Source organism: Monosiga brevicollis, genomic scaffold (genome assembly GCF_000002865.3).
Source record: "Monosiga brevicollis MX1 MONBRscaffold_2 genomic scaffold, whole genome shotgun sequence".
NCBI classification, from domain to species: Eukaryota; class Choanoflagellata; order Craspedida; family Salpingoecidae; genus Monosiga; species Monosiga brevicollis.
Window position 1 is genome coordinate 2024427 of NW_001865039.1, and position 27622 is coordinate 2052048.

General features: G+C 55.5%; 8 protein-coding genes across 8 annotated transcripts; 4 read left to right on the forward strand and 4 right to left on the reverse strand.

Annotated features, from left to right (window-relative positions):
- Positions 1-304: 304 nt before the first annotated feature.
- On the reverse strand, positions 305-3065 carry MONBRDRAFT_22280 (uncharacterized protein; the record flags this gene model as incomplete). The annotated part of the gene is made up of 8 exons (XM_001742691.1): positions 305-453; positions 558-712; positions 879-964; positions 1062-1157; positions 1240-1325; positions 1495-1554; positions 1661-1751; positions 1869-3065. The coding sequence occupies 8 exons, from the start codon at positions 3063-3065 to the stop codon at positions 305-307; spliced, it is 1920 nt and encodes a 639-aa protein (XP_001742743.1).
- A 1083-nt stretch (positions 3066-4148) lies between these two features.
- Positions 4149-6428, forward strand: MONBRDRAFT_22281 (uncharacterized protein; the record flags this gene model as incomplete). Its single annotated transcript, XM_001742240.1, has 7 exons — positions 4149-4196; positions 4300-4372; positions 4490-5358; positions 5502-5628; positions 5733-5886; positions 5994-6141; positions 6366-6428. The coding sequence occupies 7 exons, from the start codon at positions 4149-4151 to the stop codon at positions 6426-6428; spliced, it is 1482 nt and encodes a 493-aa protein (XP_001742292.1).
- A 322-nt stretch (positions 6429-6750) lies between these two features.
- MONBRDRAFT_19216 (uncharacterized protein) lies at positions 6751-9209 on the reverse strand. Its single transcript, XM_001742692.1, has 7 exons — positions 9106-9209; positions 8921-8979; positions 8588-8817; positions 8136-8404; positions 7845-8024; positions 7675-7740; positions 6751-7537 (listed from the first exon to the last, which is right to left on the reverse strand). Exons 1-7 carry the CDS (start codon positions 9166-9168, stop codon positions 7124-7126), a joined length of 1281 nt encoding a protein of 426 aa, XP_001742744.1. The 5' UTR covers positions 9169-9209; the 3' UTR covers positions 6751-7123.
- Positions 9210-11572: 2363 nt separating this feature from the next.
- MONBRDRAFT_5167 (uncharacterized protein) lies at positions 11573-14700 on the forward strand (the record flags this gene model as incomplete). Its single annotated transcript, XM_001742241.1, has 4 exons — positions 11573-12722; positions 12832-13502; positions 13683-13857; positions 14165-14700. 4 exons carry the CDS (start codon positions 11573-11575, stop codon positions 14698-14700), a joined length of 2532 nt encoding a protein of 843 aa, XP_001742293.1.
- Positions 14701-15448: 748 nt separating this feature from the next.
- MONBRDRAFT_2266 (uncharacterized protein) lies at positions 15449-16391 on the reverse strand (the record flags this gene model as incomplete). The annotated part of the gene is made up of 5 exons (XM_001742693.1): positions 15449-15725; positions 15851-15876; positions 15919-15953; positions 16054-16144; positions 16245-16391. Coding segments are annotated over 5 exons (576 nt in total), but the record flags the coding sequence as incomplete, so codon positions are not given.
- Positions 16392-20062: 3671 nt separating this feature from the next.
- Positions 20063-22960, reverse strand: MONBRDRAFT_30910 (uncharacterized protein; the record flags this gene model as incomplete). The annotated part of the gene is made up of 6 exons (XM_001742694.1): positions 20063-20379; positions 20501-21156; positions 21288-21426; positions 21503-22303; positions 22457-22558; positions 22787-22960. The coding sequence occupies 6 exons, from the start codon at positions 22958-22960 to the stop codon at positions 20308-20310; spliced, it is 1944 nt and encodes a 647-aa protein (XP_001742746.1). The 3' UTR covers positions 20063-20307.
- Positions 22961-24013: 1053 nt separating this feature from the next.
- On the forward strand, positions 24014-26149 carry MONBRDRAFT_903 (uncharacterized protein; the record flags this gene model as incomplete). The annotated part of the gene is made up of 7 exons (XM_001742242.1): positions 24014-24136; positions 24203-24304; positions 24417-24515; positions 24658-25422; positions 25575-25788; positions 25889-25989; positions 26057-26149. Coding segments are annotated over 7 exons (1497 nt in total), but the record flags the coding sequence as incomplete, so codon positions are not given.
- Positions 26150-27259: 1110 nt separating this feature from the next.
- MONBRDRAFT_3605 (uncharacterized protein) lies at positions 27260-27451 on the forward strand (the record flags this gene model as incomplete). Its single annotated transcript, XM_001742243.1, has 1 exon — positions 27260-27451. A coding segment is annotated over one exon (192 nt), but the record flags the coding sequence as incomplete, so codon positions are not given.
- Positions 27452-27622: the final 171 nt, after the last annotated feature.

A 27622-nucleotide genomic window follows, 5' to 3' on the forward strand; every position in this document is an offset into this window, starting at 1 on the left:
TGTCTCTCTCTCTCTCTCTCTCTCTCTCTCTCTCTCTCTCTCTCTCTCTCTCTCTCTCTCTCTCTCTCTCTCTCTCTCTCTCTCTCTCTCTCTGTGTGCGCTCCCTCCTTTGTCTTTTGTCTTTTTTGTCTTTCTCACTCTCTGCTCGGTCTGGCTTCTGGCTTGAATGATGGCTCAGTGGTCGGCTGAACGAAAGGAATAGGCTTTGAGTGCGGATGAGAGGTCTGATTGTGGGTGTAGTGGCTGTATTGATCGAAAAAGTTAAACATGTTAATTCAGTGGTGGGCTTTGACTCAACCCCTATTTAGCTGAGAATAAGGTCGTCCTCGTTGGGATAGTCGACCTCGACCTCCAATCGCGCGCGGTGCGCTGCATCTGCTTCGCGATCATCCTCGAAATTCAAAATGTTACTCAGGGTGAATTCATTGTCTTGGCCCTCCTCTTCCTCAACGTCTACACAGGTGAGAACAAAAACATAAACAAGGCCTCGTGAGGGTGGCGGCTCCCAGGCGGCCACAGATCAAAACTGGTGCGGAGGGCAATGCAAGGGAGCTGACCAAGAGACACATTCTCGTTGACAAGAATGGCTGCGTAGGGTCGAAGGGCGTTGGCACAGCCCAAGTGAGCAGTAAAAGACTTGGTCCCTGTTGCGCGAAGTCGCGTCGAGGCTTTGAGCTCGATCAATGTCTCCTTGCTGGGCAACAGTAAGGTCCTGCACGGAAGAATAAAACAAGAACATGATATATCCACACACACGCAGATAAGCACGCGCCAACCAATACCATATCGTATAGACGATGGGCAAGCAGGAAATGAGCCACCACTAGCTTAGCAGGCTGGGGCCTACGTGGCAACTACCCAACTGCTGTGAGACTGACCGGACAAGGCTGGCTTGTGCATGGTGGACACCTGCGGCCCGACGCATGCGGTAGCGAATGTACGACTGCTCAGCAGGTTGATACAGCTAGTTTCCACAAGCAAAGAAGCAAGGACAATCCGATGAAGCTCAGCTTTGACGCAACAAGAGTAACCATCACCATGCGTCTGTTCCAAAGACATACGCTAGTACGGGCAAAGGTGTGCGGTTCAGGAAAATCGGGTAGGAAATCGGGCAGATGTGCTGGCTTGGGTACCCGGAGAGACTCATCATTAAGGACCTAAGCGTAGACAGGATGTTAGCAACTGGAGCATGCTACGAGTGCTAAGATCCAACATCCATTCCCACAGAGGCCCGCCTACTTTAGGGATTGTCTGTGGGACAGGCAATGGTAGCTCCACTTCATCCGCTGCGGCGGTCATGATGGGTGCCGCCTCTTCAGACTTGGCTACAGGCACAAGAGACAATGGTGGATTAAGCCAGGCATGATTTGATGCTTTGTGGGAAAAAATGAAAAAGAGAAAAAAAACAAGTGTGTGTGTATGCGTGTGTGTGTGTGCGTCGGGAGTGGGAGAGAAGAAGCCCGGGCCGGCCCCGGTGCCCCATGGAGCACGTACCACAGGCTTGAAAGCGCTGCAGATAAGCAAAGAGGGCCTCTGGAGACAGGTCGGCGTTGTCTAAAGAGCAGTGACGTGGCAGAAAGGAAAGTCAAACTGACGCTTGTCAACATGCGCCCACAAGCCCTAAAACTGCGTTTGCACAAGTAGAATGAAAGGAACGCACGCAGAAAGCGGAGGGCCATAAGAATGTCGTATTCCGATACTTGGCAACGACTAGCATTTTGACTGAGGCCGAGGCTATGGCCGGCAAGTGTCTGTCAACCGCAGGCAATGCGTGAGAAGTGTGGCCCGCGTTTTCAGCAACAAAAGCTTCATCTTCTCACTGCCACTGGGCGAGAAGCGCAGGGTGCCAGACTCGAGTAAGGACGTACGTATATGAACTTCTCTACAGCCTCACCCAGGGCACCAAGGGCATCGGCACGCCCCGTTGGCTGGATCGGTTCTGACGCAATGGGGCTTGCTGCAGCAGATGTGACCTGGTCTGCGTCTTTCACCTCCAGGGACGATTGTTGGACCGAGTCTGAGTCATTCGGCTCGAGGGACGACTGTTTTGCTGTTGCCTCGCTTGCGATTGTCTCCGACACCCCAGCAATAGGTTCCGATTTGACTTCACTTGGTGCAGCCAGTTCCTGTGGTGCGCTTGGATTGGCATTGACACCACTGGGCCCATCAGACAGTGTCTGTGGGGCTGCAGTCTCGTCATCTTTTGGAGATGCGGCCTTGGTAGCTGTTGGCGAAGATGCGGCCTTGGTAGCTGTTGGCGAAGATGCGGCCTTGCCATCCGTGTTCGCGGTGGCTGAAGGAGTTGGCGAGGTCTGAAGAGGGTTTGTGCTAGCGACCGGACCCTCTGGCGCGGCTGGTTTGCTCGAGTCTGTTGCGTCCAAAGCCGTGGTCGTGGTTGCTTGAGTGTCGCCAGACGGAACAACATCTGCCGAGACTTCTGCTTTTGCAGGGCTCTCAACAATCGCCTCGTCCTTGACTGACGGTTGCGAATCGGTGGTACTCGCGCCAACACCAACTTGAGCCGAGCTCTCTGGCATTGCTTTGTCGGTGTTGACCGGCTCTGACTGGCTCGCCTCAGCGGCAGGTTGAGTAGGAACTGCAGGCTTTGCAACTTCTTCACGAGCACCCTCGGCAACTGGGTGTGGGGTGGTTTCTGACTCGGGTCCATGGTGCGCCACAGGCGCCGTTGGGGCAGGCGGCGCCGCAGTTGGCGCAGAGAGAACGGCCGCAGCAGTCGTCGGCACGGAAGAAGTGCGCATGTAAGCGTGTCCGGGCATCATGGACGTTGACCTGGCAGTTCGAGCAGGGTTGGAAGGCAGCTTGCCGTAGGGATCATCGGGCATGTGCGGCGCAGGTACGCTTGGTATTGAGGGTGGGCCGTTCGTAGGGGTGGATGGAGTGGTGGCTGTGCTCTGGACCGTCATGAGCTTGCTTCGTTTGGCCGGTGCGTTGGCGTCGCCAGAGCCCACATTGTCGTCAGTATCCACATCCGACTGCGCATCCTGGGCACGCTTGGCGGCACCCTGACGCAGCGCGCCCAAGCGGTGCAAAGGATCCAGAGCCATGACCAAGGGAGCACCGGGGAAAGCGCACCGAGCATTGGTGGCCACGGTAGTTGCGGGAGTCGCCTCTGCCCAAACATCAGCAAAGCCAACATCCATCAAAACAGACGCAATGGCACCCCTCAACAAGTTTTGCGCCTTTTGCCCCCGCGGCAGAGTGGCCGGCACCGCCGCCATTGCTCCGGTCAATCACGACGAGACGACACTGAGCGCATTCAACACGAACGCACACACACACACACTACGACGATGAAGAAAAAAAAAGAGAAGAGAGAGAGGCAGAGAGACAGAGAGACAGAGACAGAGAGACAGAGAGAGACAGAGAGAGATATTACGAGAGAGACATGAAACACAGAGAGGAGACCGAAAAAGAACGAGAACAAAAGACGAGTTCTCAAAAAAAAAAAAAGATAAGGAAGGCCAACAGCACCATGTATTCCCATCTGGTCACCCACGATAGTACTAGCATGGCCCAACATGGCTTAACTGCGGCGATCGGACGAGAGCCGGTGTATTCCATGTGGTATGACCGTTGGCGACATCTGCTCGGCTTAAAACTGCATACAAACTTCAACAAGGCGAAGAGTGCACCTTGAACGAGCCAAAGTGTGACTGTTGTTAGTGTATCGTAGATCGCCTTGGTGATTCAAGTGTGTGTGTGTGTGTGTGTGTGTGTGACTTTTTTGGTCGTTTTGCTTGATTGACGTGTGTGTGTGTGAGTGAATTGAAAAATTGAAAAATTGAGGTGAGCGAGCACACGGCGGCCGGGTCGGATCGGAGAGGCGGAAGGAGGAAGGCGGTGGGGCAGCAGCTAGGGAGTTGAACCAGTGCGGTGTGATAGTGTTGCTATCTTGTCGAGAAGGCCAAGCACCTTGCCAAGCCGGGCTGCCCTGGGTTGGGAGACGGAGCGCAGCAAGGGCTGCATTGGGGAGGGGGCCAATCTTGGACTCACGGCCTCGTTTGGTGACCGCCTTCCTCCTGCTAGGATTTGACGCTGCCGAGCAGCCCTTGATCAGCTCGAGACAACTTCTCTACGCTCTTCCGTCTGTTGAGCGGATAGACATCGACTCTCAGTCACCGTCGATCATGGCTTCGAAGCGCATCACACAGGAAACCTTCAACGAGGTGGTCCAGGTACGGGCACACTGGATACTTTCTACCCGACCCCTCGTGTCCCTCCGACCAGCATCTGTGTTCTGATGACGCATGTGACATTCCGGCAACTCTTGGGTGATAGGAAAACATCAAGGAGTTTGAGATGGAGTTGGAGGATGCTGTGAACGATGCCGTCGAGCAGTTTGAATCACAAGGTGGGTCTTGCGTGCGTGGGCTTTCCCGCTCCATCTTCATCCAGCCATTTGCCGCCCGCCCCGCCCTTCGCTTCGTCCAGCCAACAAGCATCTTTGGTCTGTCTCTTTCGTGCGCAGGTGTGGACTTGACCAATATCCGACGTGACGAGGCCAGCGTACTCGGCAGCGGCATCCCAGTGGTGGTGACGGTGCTGCAGCGCCTCCGTGCTACCATGCAACAGAGCGAGGGTGAGGGTGAGCCCGTGGTGACCGACCTCGTGCTGGCGCAAGCCGCCCTGAGTGAGCTCCGTGCCGAACTCGAGCGTGATCCAGCTGCCAAGACCATCCTGGCCCAGGAGCATGGCTTTCCTGCGCTGCTCGCGGCCATTGAGGCACTGTGCCACGCCGAGCTCCCGGCCCGTGATGCTCTGCATACAGCCTTGCAGGTCATGGCCCAACTCTTGACCGGTCAACCTGACCTCGTGACACGCAACAACCCAAACAACATCATCGGGGAAGCGCAGTCCCACCCCCACGCCGAGAAGCTGTGCCGTCCGCTTCGTCGGTTTCCTCAGGATGGCAAAACGCAGCAGCACGGCATCCATGCCATTCGTCAAGCTCTGGTGATGCACGAGACCAACCGTCAAACCTTTGTTGCGGAGGGCCTGATAGACCTGCTCCTCCATGTGCTTCAGACTCACGAGGACCAGCCCGACGCGGTGGCTGAGGCTGCTCATTGCTTGCGCGACTTGACCCTTGATGACGACATTCGCGTGGCTTTCGGCAAGGCTCATGACCATGCCAAGCTTATCGTGTCCGAACATAATGCGCTGCCCGCCATTTTGCAGGCCATTGAGACTTTTGCTGCTGATGATGCCGTTCTTCAGGAACTCTGCTCCACCCTCGCCCGCTTGGCCGTGCGCAACGAGTATTGCCGAGACATTGTTGCCCTCGGTGGGCTGCGCTCCGTTCTTGGCGTCCTGGCTCGGGATGATTGCTCCTCCAAGGTGAGGTTTCCCTCTCTCTTCCGTTGCACCTCCGACCAACCCATGTACCATGAAGCACGTGGACGGTCACGCCTGTACACTCGCGACCTATTCACTGTTTGATCCGTTCGTTTCCGCCAATTCTGCGCTTTCTGCTTGCTTAGCTTGCGTCTGCAGGCTTGGGTGTCCTCAAGGCCATTGCGGGCAACGACGAGGTTAAACTGGATATTCACTCCGCTCAGGGAATCCCGGTGATGCTCACCGTTATGAACAAATATGCAAAAAAGACTTGTGCGTGTGTTGCATAGTCGTTGGCCCCCTTGCTGCGATTGCCGGTGGCTTCCTCACCATTTGTGTCGGCGCGGTCGTGTCCGTGTATGCTTTGCTCGGTATAGCTGTCATGGCCAATGGCTGCGCCGCTCTGACGGCATGCTGCCTCCGCTGTCGCGAGAATGCGGCCTCTGTCGTGGCTAACGGTGGGGCCAACACAGTGGTCAAGGCTCTCATCATGCATCCCGACTCGGCCCGTGTCGCCAAGGAGGCGTGTCGGTGAGGCTGCGCTCGGGTACCCTTGCTGCCCTTGGCCTTGACGCCCTGGACGCAGGTGTCGTTTGCTGACGCGGTGACGTGCATTTGGCTTGATCTATCCGTTCTAGCGCCTTGCGTAATTTGGCTGCCCGCAATCCGGACCTTCATGATGCCATCTTGGCCGAGGGGGCGGAGAATCTGATCAATATTGCCATGTCCAAGTTCAAGGACTGTCAGGATGACGCCAAGGCTGCCCTTCGCGACCTGGGTTGCAAGGTCAGACTAGCTTGCTGTTCTCTTTTCGCATGCCATGCGTCTTTTTTGAGATTTTGCTTTGTCTATTTTCTGCGCAATTTTGTGATAATTTTTGTTGTTTTTCCCCCTTTTTTTCTCCCTTTCTTTTTATGTCCTTTCGTTCTGCTTGGTACTTGCTTCTCGGTCTGCGGCTTGCTTGCCGGCCTCCTCACCCTGTGTGCGTCGGTGTGCGTCATGGTGCGTAGGTGGAACTCAAAGAGTTGTGGAAGGGTGCTCCTCGAGACACACAGGAGGAGATTGAACAATAAATGTACTCAGAATTGAATGACATGCTCAGTGAACTCATGTATTCTCACAAACCGAGCTAGTACGAGTCCATCGTCGGGTTTTGAATGCTACTGATGACGGGGTCTGCCCGCCTTCTTTTATGACCAGTGTACGTCATGGTTAGTTGCGGACGGGTTGCGGACGGGCTAGCAAAAGAGAAGAAAAAACAGAAAAAAAAAAGCAAAGTAGACTGTCGTATTGTTGGGCGACGCTGGACACAGAGCATCGCACCACGACATGGATCAGCACGGTACATCGTCCACCAAAGCGATGTCAGCGCAACGTTCACGAGCATGGTACCCAGAAGGGAGCATATGGATTGGTTTAAATCACAAGCACAAGAGCAAACGGGAAAAGCACACGAGTTATCAGCGAGATAGCCAGGCGCCTCTGGTACCAAAAATGCCCGAATAACAAAGGATGTCAGCATCCACTCACTCCACGTCGGCAGTAGCATATACACAAAACAACATCAACAGCCGGGCTGGTCGAGAACCAGGGGGTGCCGGTGCAGCAGACACAACAAGGGTACCGCAGCAAAGACACAGGCATGAAGGGATGAAAGAAATACGGGTCGCCAAGCAGGCAGACAACAAAGGAGGGGCGGAAGAACAGACGAAGAGAAAGAAAAACAAAAGAAAGGAAAAAAAAAAAACGGAAAAAGGTATTTCAACATCTAAACACGGGTGGAGCGCACGACCTGCGCGAGGTCGACGCCAGTCAGGTTCTTGACCATCTCAGGGAGCGTGTTCATGATGTTCAGCACTTCGCCCGTCAGCTTGGAAGCACCAATCTCGCCGTTGGGGCCAGCAACCAGGGTGATCTTGTCCACGTTGTTGAGCGGCGCGGCAATCTCAGCTGCCACACGAGGTAGCGTGGACAGCACCATGTCCACAATGGCCGCGTCCTTGTATTGCTCCCAAGCCTGCGCCTTCTTCTGCATCGCCTCGGCATCAGCCTGCGCCTTGGCATTAATGGCAAAGGCCTCGGCCTCACCGCGAGCACGCACTGCCTCCGCATCGGCCTCAGCCTCGAGAATCAACCGATTCTTCTCGGCCTCAGCCAACGTCTCGAGACGATACTTCTCGGCCTGGAAAGAAGGAGCCAACCAGTAGATGAACAACCAGCAACAACAAACTCATTCACCACAGGATGACAATGGAAAAAAAAAAAAAGAGAAAGGAAGGGGGTACAGAACGCAGGGAAACAGACACCGCTCCGACGGACCTTGGCTGGCTGTTTGACCTGTGCCTCGAGCTCACGCTCGCGGCGCACAATTTCTTGCTCCATGACCTACAGGTTGGCAAAGATCGAAGAGGACCGGGCCGTCAGCATCCAAGCAAATGACGAACGCAGGCACCCAGGCAAGATCTGGAAAGCGGACACAGGGAGCTCACCTGAATCTGCTTTTGACGCTCGATCAAACGAACACCGACTTCTTCATTTCGGATCTTCTGCTGGGTCTTGGCCGTCTGAAGGTCCGTGGCGAGGGCAGCCACGGCCTTTTGGGTCTCGACCTCACGATCAAACTCAGCTTTCTTCAACATGAAATCACGCTTGGATTTGGCCACCTCAATCTAGCATCAGAAACAAGGGCACGAACGGAAGCACAGGTTGGTGGCCCGGCGATGAGAGAGAGGTTTGGAGAGAAAGTCTGAGAGTTTGAGGGAGACAACACGGGACCAAACCTGGTTCTGAAAGTGCACGGCACGCTCCGCTTGTTGGGCCATGGCGGCCTTGATACCCGAGTCCCGGGCAGCCTCAGCCTCTCCGATGCGAGCATCACGCTGCACCTCGGCCGTACGCTTCTCACCCAGGGCCTTGAGGTAGCCCACTTCATCACTGATAGACTGAAGGGTGAAAGACACGACGGTGACACCCATGTTGACGAGATCGCGGGAAGACACCTCAAAAACGGCTTCGCTAAACTTTTGGCGATCCTGGTAAATCTCCTCCACTGCAAGCACGAGGGGACGTCAACCAAACACATATCCAAATGAAGCAGAGCTCACAAGACGGGCGTGGCACACAGAATCACGCACAGCGAGGACGAGGCGCAAAACACCGAGGGGCATGATGCACAGCACACAGGCACGCGAACACATGCGCGCATCAAGGGACCGGTATGGTGATTACACACCAGTCATAGTGCCCATGATGGCGCGCTGATGACCCTCCAGGGTTTCAAGAATAACATGCTTGATCTCCGTTTCGGATAGACCAAGAAATTGTTGACAAGCCCGATGCAGGGCCGTTGAATCCTGACTCTCGATTTTGACCTGTGCAATGCCGGTGACGGAAATCGGCACGCCCTGCTTCGTGTAGATGCGGGGAGACTCGATGCTCAGCGTCATGATGTTCAGGCTTATGCTGAGTTTACGGCGAGGTCCAAGCAGTATCGCAGGCACCAGTCAGCGACACAAAATGACATTGTCACAGGCGATCGCAGCAAGCAGCAGTGCAAGAAACAGACCGCTGCAGCTTTTGGATCCAAGGCAGCTTGAAAACGCGGCCACCGGGCACCAGCCTGGGCTGCAGAAGGTCAAGGACAAAGCGAAGCAAAAAAAAAAAAAAAAAAAAGTGTTGGCTCAAAGTGGGACAAGCCATAACCTCGATCGGATCAGCCTAGATTCGCCAAGCCGGGACGCTTTAACCAACCTTGGAGAGGCAGCAGCCAGAGAGGACGAGCGCCTCGTTGGGGCCACAAGTGTAGAAGGACATGGCGCCGGGAAAGATTGGCTTGTCAAGGCCAACAAACAGCCTGTAGGCGACGCGACACCATGCAATGATGAGGCAGAGCAAACAAACAAAAAAAAAAAAAAAAGAGCGCATGGTCCTTGGGGTAACGGCAATGCTGCGATCCCTGCATCCCCTCCGCGCGGTGCAGGCAGTGGGCCCTCGATCCTCAGCCCCCCCCGGCTGCCCACGTTGGGTCCCACGATTCCGAAGCAGCTCAAGCCGCTGCCCAGCCCCGCCCCCCTCTCAGACAAAAGCTTCCCCTTCATGTTCACCAAATCAAAAGTCCATCCATCTCCCTCAAGACATGTCTTCGCTGACTCGATCCCATAGTGCCCGTTGCCGATCAGAAGATCCTCCTGCTTAAGGGCACTGCCACTGCCCTGCCGCCTTCACCGTCGCCGCTGCCGTTTCACACACATACACACACACACACACACACACACACACACACAGAGACTGGAAGACTCACAGCGAACCCAAAGGGGGTAAAAATATACCATTTTGCTGAAACAAAACCCCCATTTCGACTTGTCAGACAATTTGTGTCGCACACCAAAAGTGCGGACACGTCGGAGGAGATGGCCGGTCGTGATGCCTCACGGAGGTGGGCAGCCCTCGGGCGCGCACTCGGTCTGGTGCTTCTTATGATGGGGTGCTGGGTGGGGGTGACTGGTGGATCTGCATCTGGACGAGCATCTGTTGGATCGGATGGCAAGGGTGGCGTCGATGCGGCAGCTCTTGTGCGCGCCCTCCGCGGGCATGAGCGTAGGTCTTTTGCACGTCTGCTCGATGGCAGCGCACATCCGACGGCTGCCGCTCGCTGACCAGAGCCTGCGTGCGATTTGACTCCCTTTAGACCAAGCGAATATGTCAGCTGAGATTTCGGCGGTGGTAGCAACGTGCCCACACAGCGGCGTGAGTGAGGCATGCATTTGGTCCGCGTAGATTTCCTTGCTGGCTCACCTTGGTGTGGGCGCAAAAACTAGATTGTCAGCTGGCCGCATCATGCCGCCCACAAGGCCTGCTTGATGGCCGCTCTACAAAAGGTTCATTCCAATTTTTTTCTGATTGGCGATCAGTCAGCAAACATGCATGTGATTTCGACTTGCTCCTGCTGCAAGGCATGCCTCCCCACTGACCCGTGTGCGGGTATCCTTTTCCGGGTAGACTCCGACTAGCCTTTCGACCTTGACTCTCCTGCGTGTGTACACTGCACTTGACACCACCCATCATGAAGTGGTACGCAACGCATGATTCAATGCGTTAGCCCTGCGTGTTTTCATCATACATGATCTGACCTCCTCTCAAACCAAACGGCGGGGGTTGGCGGCGGCAGTTGAAGAATGATCCTGGCCGCTGCACGCACATCCGTCTCGCGAGCAGGAGTCCTTGGCAGCGCAAAGTGGTGGTTTCTGGGGCCGTTTCCGATAGGTGGGCTCTAACTTGAAGATTTTGCACCACGGCAACGACATCCGATCTCATGCAAGTCACAACCCAAGCTCACCTTTGGCGCCTTCTGACCATCACGGGGGTTTCGTTTGCGCGCAACAGGCAAGCATGAACTGGACGGCGATCCCGTGGCCGCTCTAGGTGGCCACAATCACGTGCGTCAATAGGGGCAGTCATTTTCTGTACCAGGGCTCAGCGTGTTTGGGTGCACTGTCGCTCACGGTAAACTGCAAGGGCGTTTGTTGGCCGATCTAGGTGGCTCCTGACACCAGCCTCTACTCGGAGCTCTCAAGTAATGGCCGTGTGAGCTGGCGTCGTCTCCCAGCTCGCGGTTAGGCCATGTTTTACACGTGCTCCCCTTTTTCAGAACCAAGTGCACTCATGTACCCAAATCGCCGCACGTGCTCATGCAGATGGGGAAGTCATGCTGCAGCCCGAGGTCGACTGGAATGAACTGGTCCGCGCCATGGGAGACATGGCTATTCTCGAGTGGCAAGGTGTGGCTAGAGATGGGGTCAAAGTTTTTAATTTTTCCCCCTTGTCTAGTCTTGGCGCATATTGTCCCTCTTTGTGATAATCTGATCGAGTCGTTGCTTGGCACCTACTTCAAAGGATGGCTTCGAGCCGAGTACGGCATTGTCCACGCAGGCACCTATGCCGTGACTTGTCTCGGCGTCGCAGCCCTGATGGTATCACACGCTGCCTTCATTCATGCCTTTGTGCTTTCTTTCATTAACCTCTAAACGGTCTTGAGCCGTGTTTTCACCCATCAGGCTCACTGGTGTTGCCTCGGTGCTATTGTTATGCTTGCTTCTTGCTCTGGATTGATCGTCAATCATGGCCTCAGCTGAATGGCCGACCGATCACAGGTGATTTATATCGCCGCTCCCACTTTCCGGGTACCATCCATCTGGAGCCAGGCTTACACGTGGTGGCCATGCGAGTTCGTGCACGCGCTCAAGCTCAAGTGAGCTGTCGCATTCGTAACGTCTTTCCAAACAACCCTCCCGAGCGTGAGGAGCCTGCCAGCAGTGGCATGCAGATCCACGTTCCGGATGACCGGCGTCCATCTTTGGTGGACGGGGCCTTGCCCACCGGGCTAGTGCCTATACACGTCTCCAATCTGCACGCACAGCATGCGCTTCGAATCACTGCAGTGTCCAGCGACAGCAGTGCCCGGGTTGAGCTTGTGTCCGCCACACCAATTTTGATAGCGCCAGGCCAGCATGCGCTCGTACCCATTCGCGTTCAGCTCTCCACTGCATTTCGCCTTTCATGTCCCCTCGTCATCACTTTGACCCTGACAGCTCAAGCCCAGCGTTGGCCTCCCGAAGAGGCCACCGGTGAATTTGATCACCAAGCGCCCAAAGGCATGGTTCTGTCGCAAGCTACACCGCTGCAATTGGAATGTCGACGCAGTGTCAACCAAGCCTTTGATTTTACATTCTTGGATGCCGATGGCGCTGTGCAGCTGGCGAGTGCGCTTGCCCCGCGCTCACCCTGTCCCAGTGCCCCGGAAGCGAGCTGGTCTCGGGGTGCATCCTGGACAACGGATTTGCAGGCCACTCTTCCAAATGCGCGCGCTTGCCCTGTGATCATCTCCTTCCATGGCACCGGGGTGTCCGCACGGCGCCAGGCCGAGAGCTACAAAGTGTCCTCAGCCGTTCTGGCTGCGGAATTAGCACAGGAAGATGAAAAACGGAGAGCCTGGCTTTCAGGGGTTCAAAAAGGGGATGACTGGGTCTTTGGTTCGCCCAACGCCTGGCTGATTGCGCCAACTCGCCATGGTGCTCACAACTGGGAAGGTCCTGGGTATCGTACCGCCCTTGCCGCGCTTGAGCACCTTCATTGGCTCAGCCGGCACCCAGTGTTTTGCTCCAGTGCTCAGCAGCAGTCTTGTCCACACGAGTGTGCCGCATCTCTGAGGCAGCAGTCAAGCTCTGCTTGTCAGCGTGCCTGTAGTGTACCCTTCCGGCCCCCTGTGTCAGGCTCTGTCTCGGATGCTCTCCTCAATGCGACTCACCAACAGGTGGGCGAGGTGCAATGCCATGCACGCCTTGCTGACATCGATCGACTCATCGTGACAGGTACGAGCACCCGAATGTTCCGCGCCGTTGACAAAATACGTTGGCCATGTAGCATGCACAACCAGCTCGTGCAGGAACTGACTGATGTCACGTGCCGCCATGCGTTTAGGTCACTCTATGGGTGGTCATGGTGCCTGGCATTTTGGCACGCATCAACCAGACCGGCTTCTGGCCTTGGCTCCAGCGTCGGGATGGCTCTCCAAAGAGCACTACGGTGACTCCAATGCTTGGCTGCACTTTGATATTGGACGTGCGAGCCTGGACCCGTTGCTAGCAGCCGTATTCGAGGCAAGCTTTCGCCACAACGACGTTGACAAACACGCAAGCAATTTAAAGGGGATTCCGATATATCACCGTGTGGGTACAGCCGATCGAACGGTGCACCCCTTCTTCCATCGTCGACTGCAGCGCATTCTTCAAGAGCAAGGTATATCCGCACACGCGGATGAATTGCACAACAAGGAGCACTGGTGGTGGGACAGCCAGAAGACCAATGATGGGGGCGCAGTATTTGATCAGACCTTTCGCGACTTTTTTGATCAAGTCCTGAACGCCCAGCCCGAGTCACAATGCAAATCAGGACAAAAGGCTCGGCTGGTGGTCTACGACGTCGCAACCACCGGATCCAAGTGGGGCGTGCGCGTGCTTGCGCAGCGTATGGCCCATGGCAAAAGTTTGGTTGAGATTGGCGTGGAAGGGCCGGGGGCTGTAGTCCTGTCAACGCACAATGTGTTGCGCCTCAGCTTGACCCCCCTCCGTGCTTGCCCAGAGCTTCTCCAGGTACGCACGGCCTTTGAATACGCATGTGTTTTCATGTTGGGTCGAGGCAAGGGCAAGGCACAAAAGTGTGCTTGAATCGTCTGGTGATGTTGGTGCCATGTGACTAAAGGGCGTTAAGAGCGAATTTTCTCACTGCTGCGAGTCTTCTTCCACGCCCTGCCACCCCTCCAATCAACGCAGGGTACCATCAGGATAGATGATCAGCTAATGGCGGTAACAGGCAGCTTTGGGCAACCACTGGCGTTTTGTCTTTGTGCGAACCATAGTTGGAGTCGGTGTGATGCCTTCGGTGTGCCAGCGACGCATCCACACGCTGTTGCAGACCAACCGTTCGCCATCCGCCCTCTCAATCCTGGTAAGTGGACCATCTCATCAGGGTTTATCCAGAGCCACAAAGGGGACCATCCATTCGAAAACAAGAACTCAATTTGCTCGAGGTTGAATGATCTGACCTAAACTCAAAAGGAGGGAAGAAAAGACAAAGGCAAAAACACAAGGAACCAAAAACAAACCAAAAGGACAGGGCAGCGCGAAAGCACGCGCATCAAGGAACGTGCTTGCTACCCTGCTTTACAAACGAAAAAGAAAAAGAAAAAAATCCAGCTCGCTGATCTTAGCGACCTTGCAGCTCACGATGAACTGAGTGGGTTGGTGTCACATAGAACATTTGCCTTGGGCGGTCTTCATCAACAATCAGTTTATGCAAACCTCGGATGTGGCTGCGTCGATTGCAACGTCTGCTGAGCGTTGGCAGGCTCATGAGATCGTGTTGGCCACGGCAGATAACAGTGCTGCACTGCGATCTTGGGTTGAGGCTCATCAGCCAGTCGTCACTGAACACTTTGCTGTCAATGAGGCCTGGTGCCAGCTAGTCTGGCTCAGCAACGCTTCTGACACTGCATGCGCCAATCAAAGTCAACGGGCATCACCAGCAGCCAGCATTCTGCTGACCATGCCCGCAGTGACAAGTGGACAAGTGTCTTCTGAACTTGGTACACAGCTGCTGCTCTTTGGCATGGACGACGCAAGTCTTGAGGCGCTGATTGCAAACACAGTGGTGCCCACCATCCCACCGATGGCGCGTAGTCCGTTCTCGAACATGCTGCCAGATTGGTTCATGGCCAGCGCGCAACTGGCGTCCGAGGGCCTTGGTGCTGTTCGTGCGGCTGGGTTTTGGCAAGAGAAGCCCATCGAGTAGAAAAGCATGTTGGACAAGTTGGATAGTTGATGAATGCCTCAAAAAATTGAAAACGCGTCCATCGAGATATCAGGTTTCTGCAGCTCTGCGAAAAAAAATCAAAGAAAAAAGAAAAGACAAAGAAGACGACGACGACAGTTTTATATGGACAATAATGCATGAACGAGTGAGAACACCGGTGCGGGACTTGAAGACAAGGCAACACGGGCTGTAAGTCGAGCTCGGTGGTTTAGTCAGTGGCGACGGTCGGTAGTGCGGGCTGGCGTCGCCGCAAGTTTGCAATGTCAGGGCTGCTTGGTGTCAGGTAGTCTGAAGTACTTTGCTTAGTTGAACGCTTCTTGGTGCGCTTGCGTGCGCTTTTGGGCGGTCGACTTTGCAAGTGTTCAATCTGCATCCGCAGATTGTCAATCTCAATGTCTTTGGCTCGAATGAGCTCTTCCTGTTGCTGGTATTCGGCCACTTTGTTCTTGATGTCAGCCGACCAAGTTGCTTGGGTCGCCGCCAGCGTTGCGTGCAAGCCCAGCTTCGTATTGGCTGCCGAAAAGGCTTCAAGGGCGAGCACAACGTCACCAAAGGAGGGTCGTTGTGCCGGAGCCTGAAATTGGTTGTCGGAAGCACCAATTAGCATGGAGTAAGATGGACAGTTGTGAGGTTAGAAGAAAAGGGTGCACCGCTGATGGCTGAAGCAGAAAAACAAACAAACAAACAAACAAACAAACAAAGAGGCAGGTGCATGGTAGCTCACCTGGTCCCAGCAAGCCCGGATGAGCTCTTGCAAATTAGCGGGACAATCTTGTGGGATAGGGGGCCGCTTATTGAAGGCAGCCACGGCAAATAGCACTTGGGTCGCTTCCATGCCCTGCCAAGGCACTTGTCGACAAACAATCTCCCAGAGAACAATGGCAAAGCTGTACACATCGCTGGGCATGCCACTGGGTTCAGCTCGAATGACTTCAGGAGCCATCCAGGCCGGCGTGCCGGGCGTGCCCGTCATCTTCGTCATGTGGTCTGATTGTTTAGCGAGGCTGCAATGCGCGTGCATTCGCACACAAATGAGTACATGTCACCGACCCAATGATCCAGCCAAAGTCAAGACTCATTGTGTTCTGTCTCCAAGGCAAAAGACTCCGACGACAGCAACATCACCTACCCAAAATCGCAGATGCGGGCATGCACCTCCTCTACGTTCAAGACGACGTTGGTTGACAGTCTGCGAACCGTGCTGTGCAACAAGACGTTCTGGCTCTTGAGGTCTAGGGAAAGAACAAGCCAGCCATGAGTCCTGCTTTTGGACAACGAGCTTGCCCAGCACTTTTTGCAACGGAGATGTGGGGAGCGATCAAGCAGGTGCACCTCGATGAAGGATGTGCTGCGAGTGTAGGTACGCCATTCCACTGGCTACTTCACGTGAGATACGGCATACCCAAGGCATTTCGTACACGACCTGTTTCAGCGAAAAATTCAAGGATGAGTCTCACGCTTTGAGCAGATTTAAGTAGCAGCTTCCACCTCGATGGTAGTTGAGCATCTGCGCTTCACCTAACCTCTTGCATGTCATGAAGGGCCCTAAATAGACTTCCGGCATTGCAAAATTCAGTCAAGAGGATGACTTGATCGGACAGCGAACTAGCACCGATCAACTTGACAATGTTGGGGTGCTCGAGTGTGCTGAGTGTTTGCAACTCTCGCTGATGGTGTCGCCTAATAAGAAAGAGGCGCAAAACATGAAGATAGAGGCAAAGGGTATGGAGTGATGGAGATGACGAAAACGCATCACGTACTGTGAGTCAAGGCTGTTCAAAGCGCGAAGAACTTTGGCGGCAACGGTCTGTTCTTCAAAGCGTTCACCTCGGGCGGTGGAGCCAGACCAAATGGCCATGTAAACATCGCCAAACTGGCCACTACCCACCCGTTTTTGCAGAGTCAGCCTAGCATCAGCTAGTTCTACCAACGATCGACCCACGCGTTGGTATACACCTAACCAGTCAAACCGGACATGGGGGCGGGTGAATCTGCAAGGAGTCAAAAAAACAAAAAACCGAAAACCGAAAACCGAAAACCAAAAAACCGAAAACCGAAAACCAAACCGCCCGCCCCGCCCCAATAAAGCTGTGGAGAAGGGGCAAGTGCAAAATCATTCATACCCGAGTGCATGACGAGGGTTTCCGCACACGGAGAGTCTTGATTCTGCGACGTCTGGGAACTGCCGCCCGTGGTAATGGCAGAGCGAGTCACGCCCGAATCAGAGGCCAAGGTATTGAGGGCAGATGCCGAGGGTCGGAGTACCACTGTTTTTCCCGGTCCCATAAAAGAGCTGAGAAGGGCGTCGCTACGGCTCCGTTGGATGGTGACTGGCGATGCCGGCGTGAAGACGTTCAAGGATCCGGACCCGGGGCTTTCCGGTTCGGTGTCGTCTGCGGCACTCGGAAAGACGCTCCGGGTGGGGGATTGTGCACCGTTGCTGTCGTCACCATTTGATGCACGCAGCGTGCCCATCTTGCTATCTGTGGTAGTACTTGGTCGCGACGTGCGAGCCCGACGTTGTAGGGTGCCTATACGAGTTCCAGGCACAAGCCAACGGCCAATGATGAATACGGCAACGGAAGCGGCCCCGGTCAAGGACGAATTTGGATTGGGAAGGCAGAGGAGAAGGTGCAAGGTGCAGTTCACACCATGTTCGCTTGTGAATAGGCGGCGTAGGGCCTTGAGATCCTCGGCCAACTCCAGCTGCACGCATGGGTTGCATTGATTTGAGGGTTAGTGTCAGTTGCCACCTGGCGACCGAGTTCAGCAGTCAGGGTCATGGACAGACCGCATCATCAGTTGAAAGCCCCAAGTCCATGAGCTCCAGAGCCGACATTTGTAGCAGCTTCTGCGGCTCCACCTTGTCAAAAATGGGCTGAAACTATGTTTTACAGAAGCGACACCATTCGTAAGATCAAGGGCTAAATCATGACGAGCAAAAGGGCCAAATCAGTGAGCATGGACATGGAATGGTGTCCCTGACCTCTTCGTAGCCACGAGTGAGTAGCCAGCTGCGGATGCGACCCGCGTCCAACGGGGCCACAGCGTGGCGCATAGCTAGTTTACGGGAGGTGTAAAGATAGACGGCCACGACAACTGCGACCACAAGCAAGACGTAGATGATGATCACGGAACCAATGTGAATCTGCCGACCCGTGGGCCCAAAGAGGAGCAGGTCATAGGCCTTGGCACTAATGCGATGCCTAGGGCACGGGGTCATTAGGTGAGAGGAGCTGACACGTCCCTGCGCCTCGAAGAGCGGTAGGCATACCGCAACATTGTTGGAATGCCAATGCGATCGCAGAGGTCTGAGTCCTTGCTCGCGAGTTGCGGTATGGCGCTGCCCTGGATGCTGTTGATGAGCACGAGTACATGGGAGCAGGCCGATGCAGAGTGAGCAATGGTGAAGCGGCTGCCTGTGTGCAATGATTAGAAAGCTTCGCTGCCTCTCCGTCTTGCAGCTTCTGAAGTTAAGGTCACCGTACTTGTAAGTGATGAAGAGTTGAGCGGCTTCTACCAGCTGGTTAGTCTTGGCCCAGTCGGCCATTTGTCGCGCGGTCCAATGCCGAGCAGGATTGTTGAACCAAAGCCGCCGCAGTTCATGCATGTCCTGAAAGACGCGTGCCAGCATGAGCCACAGGCTTGTTGGACCAACCGGTGCGAGGTGTGTGGTGTGTGGTGGGGCAAAGGGGGCGTACCATCTCGCCCTCTGGACATTCTTCGTTCGAGAGTTCCCCTATTGCAGTGGTCATGGCAGTTTAGAAGACTTGTTGGTAGTAGACGGGCGGGCAAGAGTGGCTTGGAACAAGAAACACCCCTGCACAGAGCGAGAGAGAGAGAGAAAGAGAGAGAAAGAGAGAGAAAGGAAACGAGACGTACCATCATGGTCACTGTCCAAGCAACGAAGCTGGGCTTCGGCCTCGGCCAGATCGTCGGCAGTCTGACCGTATGGGTGCGCACCAATGATTAGAGGCAAGGTTTCCAGACACGGGCCCAGTGTTTCATTTGTCATGGAGCAGTCGGAATTGGGACGACGGATAGAAGACAAGCCATCGTACCGGTTCAAGGGCACCAAGGGGCAAGCAGGCGGCCAGCAGGCAAAGGACAATCAGCATCCTCCCCATCTTGCTGACTGGTGTGTATCGAGAAAGATGGGGAGGGTAATCACGGGCACAAGCGCCCTTGAGCTGTTGGTGGGGGCGGAAGCACAGAAGCAATTGTGAGGAAAGAAGAAGAAGACAGAAAAAAGGAAAGCATTTGACGGGGCGTTGTGCAAGTTTCCAAAGGATGCGACGGTGGAACAGAAGGGCATTGCATTTGTCGCGAGGAGCACGATCCAAACCGAACGGATCAGGTTCAGGATGGGAACCGTGGCGAATGCACGGAGCGCCAGTGGTGCGGGCTGTCTTGTGATTCGTCAAGACGTACCCAGTGCACAAGTGGACGGACGATCACGAGCAGCCCTGGCGGGGCCAATTGCGTTTGGGGCGCAATGTGAAGTTTGGGACCGTGAGATTCACCTCCCAGACCTCCTCATCCAAGCCCCTTGACCTTTACGCCACCAAATGCAAGACCACCAAATTCGAGTCCAATCTCGCCGTCGGTCACTGCCCCCGCCCTTGCCACACACACGCTGCCACGCGCGCGCGATGAGCACAATAAAAAGCCCAAAAAATGACGAAAAAATAAAATCTCACTCTCTCTCCCTCACAACGAAAAGGTTTTTGTTGGCACAGCGCAACAGTGCAACGAAATGTCAGATAGAGAGAGAGAGAGGAGAGAGAGAGAGAGAGAGGCATGAGAGAGGCATTAGAGAGAGAGAGGTGTAACGTGGGTTGGCACGAAATCATGACGTGGGGGAATGAATCAAAAGGTCCTGCTAAGGTCGTAATGAATGCGCTGTGTCAGTCGTGAGTGGTTGGACTTTTGAGCGGTGCTTGCTTCCGGGGTTTGATATTGCACGATGACATGTAAGCTGGAAGAGGCAGCCTGTTGCGTTCCCTACGCCGCCGCGCACCGGCGCTTGGCCTGATTCTGTTTGTGTCCTTCAAGGTGCCAAGTACGAATGGGTTTGAAACAACCACGGTTATAAAGCATCTTTTGCCTCTTTATATCGCCAACGGTCATACCACATGGAATACACCGGCTCTCGTCCGATCGCCGCAGTTAAGCCATGTTGGGCCATGCTAGTACTATCGTGCCTTTTCTTTCTTTTTTTTTTTTTTGTGCCTTTCTCGCGTGAAAAGCGAGCCATCGCGGTCAAGCTGCCATCTGATTTTTTTTTTTTTAATTTTTTTTTTTGCAACGACATGCGTTTGTCAACAGTCACTGGTTGCTTTTTTTTGAAATACATTCAGTTCACGTGAGCGAGCGCGACAGAAAGAGTGTTCAGAGTGACAAGACGATCATGCAAACGATGATAAATAAGAGCTACAACTACCCTTCAAGGGGAGGATGAAGCATAGCGACGAGAAGAGAGTGGGAAGATGAAACAAAGCGAAGAAGCACGCGCGGCTGCGCTGGTAAGATTCATCACTTAGTCTTGTGTTTGCTCCAGACTCCGTAGTATGAACATTGTCGCTCTCATGGAGCTTCCAACATCTTGTCTTGCAGCTGAGGCCGCTTTCCATTGTCCCGATTGGTGGCGCTTCGGACCTAGCCGAATGTGCGCCACAAACAGAGGACATCATATGGCCCAGACAAGAGGCAACATGTGAGGGCGCGCGCAGCAGCCGCGTGCAAAGCGCATACTGGTATGAGGTGTCGTGGTACGTACGCGAATGTAAAAGATGAGGGGTTCGGACATGAGAATACTGGTCATGTTCAAGCGCTCTCCCAAAAAAATGGTGGAGTGGTCAAAGCGCACGTCCTCGCCGTAGTGATCGGGCCACCGAGACTCACGAAAGAGAGCCGTGTTGAAGCAAGTGCTCATGTGGGCCGCATACCAGGTGTGAAAAGCCTTTTGTAAATAAGTGGGGTTGCGGGTGTGGTTCTGGGTGATGTGGTTGCCCAAGTCTAGCATGTACGTGGTCGAGTTGATGTCTGTGCTCTCGTTGTAGCATTTGATGCCATGGTGTTCCAAATCGATGTACCAGCGCTGGCTCGTGTGAGCTAGTAGCGCAAAGGGGTGCTGGCGCGCCATCCATCGAACAATTTCATTGCGTTGTGGTTGCGGCCAGTCATCACCGTCCATGGTGCAGGTGTATTCCATGCGCGAGAGCGCTGTTCCAATGTTGCGCGTGGGACCAGCTCGCTGGCGCACCAAGCGCCCGACCACGGCCAAACGGTTTTGTCCGTTGATGTCTGGCAATTCAAAGAGAATTTGTCGGGCATGCGTGATGTTGAGCTGAGAGGAGGACACAATAACGGCGTCGGGTTGCTCTGTCGAAGCCTGCTGGCGCCGGACACTCTCGTTGAGGAAACGCCAGTGCCCTGCCCACAGGAAGGGGGACGGTAAAAGGGCATGCGAGGTGAGAGACATTGCAACGGCAGGGTGTGCGGGCACCAAGGCAGGTACGAGCCAAGGCGGGGCAACAAGGCGCAAAGGTTTGCTTCGCACACACCAGAGTAGGCTGGCAGGACCATGGCCAACGTGGGCGCGACCTTTTCTTGCGGCGACGTAAACACCTTGCTCTGCTTGGGGGTGTACCCCCAGCAACCGCCTTCCTCGCCCGCCATGAGCGCTTCTGTACCATGTACCGTCTAAGGTTGCACACGGATAGGTTGAATAGAGGGACGCTTGTTGTGGCAAGCAATTGTTTGACGCGGCACAACGGACCTGCTGTGTCGAGTGGCCCGACTGCATGTGATAGAATGCTTCAAAATTGCGATAATGGGCGTGTACAAACCGGTCCCCCAGGTCGTACATTTGTGAGTCGGCTGAGGGGAGAGAGCCGTTGACAAGGTAGCCCGCGCAAGCATCACGAAGGTAACGCGTGGGATGGATGACGATGGCCGGGTGCGTGTCAGAGAGGTCGTGGATGAAAATGGCCATGACATACATGCCTCGCGTCGTCATGGGGTGCAAGTCATGGTAACGCAGTTGCTTGTAGACCAGTTCCAAGCCAAACTCGTGCTCCAGAAAGGCTTGGGCAATCCAGGTGACAATGCGCTGGTCCTGAGCATGGAAGCGAAGCTGGGCGTTGGCGGGGATACGGTCACTATGGTCGAGGGCGCAGAGGGCCAGCCACGGCTCTTCAAATGGGTCAGCCACCGACTCCTTCAGGTAGTCGGTGGCCAGGCGCAGAGGCAAGCTGTTGGCCGGGTCCGAGCCGTCCCCAGTTTCACCGGGCTGCCGACCGATGTACCACAGCTCACGAGTGTCGGGCACGATGGGCTTGGTGTTGGGCGCCGCCGAGGTCACATACGTATTTGCTCGCTCACAGGTACAGGTGGCGCAGTCTGCGGCATAACCACTGAGTAAGGTCAGGTCATGATGTACGCCCCGCATGCAGCCATGCTCGTGCGAGGACTTTCGCTCCACGCCAGACACGCACGCCGAGCTTGCCGGGCAAGTACAATGCGTTGCACTGCATTTCGCCGGCAGTGGGAACGACTCATCAACCTTCGCCGGCAAGACCTGCAATGCCACCACCGCAATCACCACCACCAGACACCAAGCCCAGCGCCTCGGCGCTAAGCCACCATGTCCACGACACTCCATCCCCCTCCCCCGCCAAAGAGAGAGAGAGACTCGTTCGCTCGCGTTCCACCACCAAATGCAATTCTTGACCAGAGAGAGAGAGAGAGAGAGAGAGAGAGAGAGAGAGAGAGAGAGAGAGAGAGAACCAAAACGTCGCGTTGTCAGATCTTGATCGAGAATGTCAGATTTTGCCTAACACAACGACGAGTTTAGCAAGGAGATGATTTCGAGGCAATTATCATTGTGTGTGTGTGTGTGTCGGCGGAGCGTGCCGATGAGGCAGGCGTAGGGCAGTGGAGTGTGGGTGGTCAACGGGAACGGGGCAGGGCAGCAAGGTGGTGGGGTGGGCTGGTGCGAGTCGTGGCTTGGTCTTCTCACTCTGGATGTTTGGTGTCTGATGATATGTGGTTAAATTTTTACTTCTTTATGTAGTCGCGCTCTCTTAAGGATGTCGGCTGTGGCATTGGAGAGACTGCAAAGTCTGCCTGCCCCCGAGGCAGAGGCGGTTTGGTCTGTCATCGAGCTTGTGGCGCAGGGCAGTCTAAGTGCTGCTGAGCTCGAGGCTTGTAGCCAAGCGTTGGATGCGCTGGACATCAGCACCTGGCCCTCGCTGCTGACTCGCGTCGCCGATCAGTTGTTGGCGCTTGGCGAGCATCTGACTCTTCCTGCCCCCATTATCAGTCTCGAACGAGACAATGGCGGACCAGTTGACTTGTTTGATGTCACCACGGCTGCCGCCTTTGTCGTGACTGCCGGTGGGGCACGCGTAGTCTTACAAGGGGATCGGGCCCCAACCAACTCCAAAAGCGCACCGGGTCTGCTGGATGTGATGGATGCCCTCGGTGGCACGGCCGATGTCACCGCCACGCAAGCCCGTGCCATGGTCACTGAGTGTGGGTGTGCTTTTGTGCCCGCACCACATGCCTCTTCCATCCGTCGCGCCGTCGAGGCGATGCGCCAGCGGGGCACGCCCGCCGCCTTTCTCAGCCTGCTAGAACCACTGGTTCACCCAGCGCAGCCGGCCAGGTCAGCCCTCCTTCTGATGGTGGCCAATGGCCATCTTCCGCGCGTTGGCTTCTCCTTGGCCTGTTGATTCGCGCATCTGACATTGCATGCCACCTCTGCCCCTCCGTCTTGATTTGCACCCTCGATTCCAGGATGCTGGTCGCCGTGGCGCAGCCCCAATTGGCATCAGTCCTTGCCGAAGCCCTAGCCACGCGACACGTCGAGCAGGCACTGGTTCTATGCAACGCGGCAAGCCCCGGCCAACCGCTGACTCCCAGCGCGCCCGTATCTGGCTGCGAGCTGCGTAAGGGTCAAGTGCACCCAGTCACCATTACCCCCGCCGATTTGGGCTGGGACACCGCCGCAACCGCAGCTACCGCACCCACTGGCTTTGCAGCTTCCAGCTCAGCCCAGGCTTTGCGCACCATCTTAGCTCACGAGCCAAGCCCCTTGCGCGATGTCGTTGTTCTTCACGCGGCTCTTGGTCTTTATCTCACTGGCTGTGCAACAACATGGAGCGAGGGTCGGCAGCAAGCCGAACAGCTGCTGGATTGTGGCCGAGCCGAGGCCACTGCCGATCGCTACGTGGCACTCTCAAAGCGCTACGGCGTACCGGTAACAGCCGGCGGACAACAACAAGGCGGCAACATTCTCGACGTCATTAGCGCTCAGCGTCGACGGGACGTTGAAGAGGCGAGCCGACAGACGCCCACAGCGCAGCTTGAAGCACAACTGTCCTCGGCCCCAGCCGTTCTCGACTTTGCTGTGCGCCTGGCTGCCGGAAGCCCCTTGGCTGTGATGGCAGAGATTAAGCGTGCGTCGCCTTCCAAGGGTAACATTGCCACCGACGTGGATGTGCCACGTCAAGCCCATGCCTATGCTAGCGCAGGCGCAGCTACCATCTCTGTCCTCACCGAGCCGACTTGGTTCAAGGTATGGAGGGGCGTCACCCCATGTGCTAGGCCCTCCCGTCAGACTTAGCCCACCCGTACATGACTAGGCTCCAAAGAACCTCTCAACCCAGCCCTTGTGGTACCACGGTTAGGGTACGCTCAAAGACATGCGGGCTGCTCGTGAAGCTGTGGAAGGAATGAGTGACCGCCCAGCGATCCTGCGCAAAGACTTTCTCGTTGATCGATATCAGGTGGGGCTTGCTTGTGCGGTTGGCCATCGCCCGGGTTTGGTCTTTTTTTGGCATCTTCCGTGTTCATGCTCACGACCCACCACACAAAAGCCACTGGGTCTACCTCTTACTTCACCTTTGTATCCGCTTTGGGGTCACCAAGGTGCTAGAGGCGCGTGTCTATGGCGCTGACACGTGTTTGCTGATTGTGGCCATTTTGGATGATGCGACGCTCGGTGACCTCTTGGAATATGCGCGCTCCCTCGACATGGAGCCACTCGTGGAGGTGGCCACGCCTACCGAACTGCAGCGGGCACTAGCCGTTGGAGCCAAGATCATTGGCATCAATAACCGCAACCTCAAGGATTTTACCGTAAACAACGACACGACGCGGGCAATCATGGAGACAATGGGCGGGGCGCGGCCCGAAGGGCTTTTATTTTGTGCTCTCAGCGGCATCAAAACCCGTGCCGATGCCCAGGCTTACCAAAGCGTGGGGTGTGATGCCGTGTTAGTTGGTGAATCACTCATGCGTGCCGCCTCTCCGGGAGCCCTCATCCAGTCATTGCGTGGCATGGCTACCACGGATCCCCTGGTGAAGATTTGTGGTTTGCGGGATGTGGAAACCACTGATGCCACTCTTCGGCTGGGCGCCGACATGGTGGGCTTGGTGTTTGCACCGAAGAGCAAGCGGCTAGTTGACGTGGCCACGGCCCGGAGCATTGCTCAGCGCGTTACAAAATCCCGCCACAGCGCACACGTGGCTGCGCTGCGCCAGCAAATACTGGCAGCGCAGAGCGAAGAAAACGGGATCGCTGCCTGGCAAGCTCGTGCGCAGCTCTTGCGCGAGATGACGGCTCATCGGCCCCTGGTGGTCGGTGTATTTGCCAACCAGCCTCCGGCGGAGGTGAAGCGTATCGCCGATGAGGTGGGCTGGCCTGGGATGGTGCACGCCCTTTTCACATGGAGAGTTTTTTTTTTTTTTTTTTTTTTTTTTTTTTTTTTTTTTCATATAAACCTTGCACTGGGCGCTTGCTCGCTCACCTTGATGACCAATGGTTGTGGCACTGCTGCCTGTAGGTTGGACTGGACGTGATCCAACTATCCGGCACGGAGGGCCTGGATGCGGCCAAAGATTATGCGGGCTATCTTGTGTGGAAGGCTGTGCATGTGGGAGCAGGCGACACGGGCGAGTCTTTGCTTTCGGCAGCAGAGGCGATACCATCTGCTTCTCGAGCCCATGCGTTACTACTCGACACTAAATCTCCGCTGGCGCTTGGCGGAACCGGTGGGTGTTCAAAACCATGCTTACCAAGCCAGGGCAGGCGTACTACCGCTTCGAGATAAGTATTCGAGGTCTTCTAAACTGTGTGTGTGCATGTGGGCAGGACAAGCGTTTGATTGGGACATTGCAGCCAACCTGGCCAAATTGGGCATGCCCTTCTTCCTAGCCGGTGGCCTGGATCCCGCCAATGTGGCGCAAGCCGTTACAAAGGTGCGGGTGTGTGGCCTGCTGCGCCTACAGCGCCGAGGACATGCTCACGTTGCGCTCTTGCATGCAGGTACAACCCATGGGATTGGATGTGAGCTCGGGGGTCGAGGCGGATGGTGTCAAGAGCCTTGACAAGATTGGTGCTTTTGTGCGGGCCGCCAAGTCTGCAGTGAAATATTGACGGGACAAGAGGGTTGAACTTTGCCTTGCCTCCTAGTTTGTTGTTGCTTCAGGCTGGCGCCGGGCATAATAGCAAAACGAACCGTCACCCCGCCGTGACAACCCGTGTCAATGATCTGCGTCAGGGAGAGACGCCAAACACAAGCGGGCCATGCAGACAAAGAGGGCGAGGGGGGAGAAAGTGCCAAGAGCATCTGCTCGTAACACGGATTTGCTACATGTGCAGAGAGAGAAAGAAGAAATGAATTGGTTTGAGAAATAAACAGCAAAGATAGAGAGGAATAGCACAACTACCACATGTGAGAGAGAAGAAAAAGGAGAAAGAACAACAGAGAGAGAGAGAGAGAATGAGAGAGAGAGAGAGAAAGTCAGAGAAAACGGACCATTGAGGTGCGTGTGTCATTTTCCTTTTGCTTGCGTCGCATCTCCTGAAACGGCAGCGCGGCGGCAGCGGTGGTGGTGTTGACTGTACGCTGGATTGCTTCTTGGTTTCCAACGCATAGCGCAGCTCAGTGGTAGCGGTGGTGAGGCGGTTGTCTGTTTGGGTGTTCGCGTGTCAGCAGGTCGAAGAAGAGGGCTGTGGGTTGCAAACGACCACGCCATCGCCGTCATGGCGGAGGGCTTGAGCGCGGTATATAGTTTGCGCCGACCCAAGAACCTGCTGGCCGGTGTCTCGTCTGGCGTGAAGACCATCGCCAAGAGCACGGGCCTGGGCTTGGTCTGTCTGGTGGGTGCCCCCGTGGCTATGGCGTCGGAGGAAGGCGCCAAAGGAGCGGCCAAGGGGGTTGCACTTGGGCTCGCTTCCGTCGTCGCCCTGCCCCTGGCGGGAGTCTGCGTGGCAGCCACGCAGATTGGTCGCGGACTCTTCAACACTGGTGAAGAGGTCATGCATCGCTCCAAAGGCCACTACTGGGACCAGGAATCTCGCGCCTGGGTGGACTATGATCCAGCGCGGGCCATCGTCGACGAGAAGTACATCGTCGTGCAAAACCTCACCTATGACGCGTTTTTGCACCTTTGTCGAGGGTTGGACGGCGCACATATCCGTGCCAACAGCGAGGCGACACCAGGTGGTAAGGTTTCCGGCCCGACCGACTACTATGACTGCCTTGGCGTTGCATCTGATGCCAGCCCCGAAGAGATCAAGCGCGAATACTACCGCCGCGCGCGCGAGCTACACCCAGATCGCAATCCCGACGACGAGGCTGCGAACCAAAACTTTCAGCGGCTGAGCATGGCTTATCAGGTGCTCTCAGACCCAAACCTGCGGGCCGCTTATGATCGTAATGGTGCGTCGGCAGACTTTGAGTCTGGCGAGATGGAGGACGTTGGGCTGCTGTTCACAATGCTGTTTGGGTCCTACAAGTTTGAGGGTTATTTCGGCACACCCGTGATGGTTCTGACTCGAGAGGTGGCTCGCCACGTGGAAGGCACGAGCATTGATCTGCAACGCGCC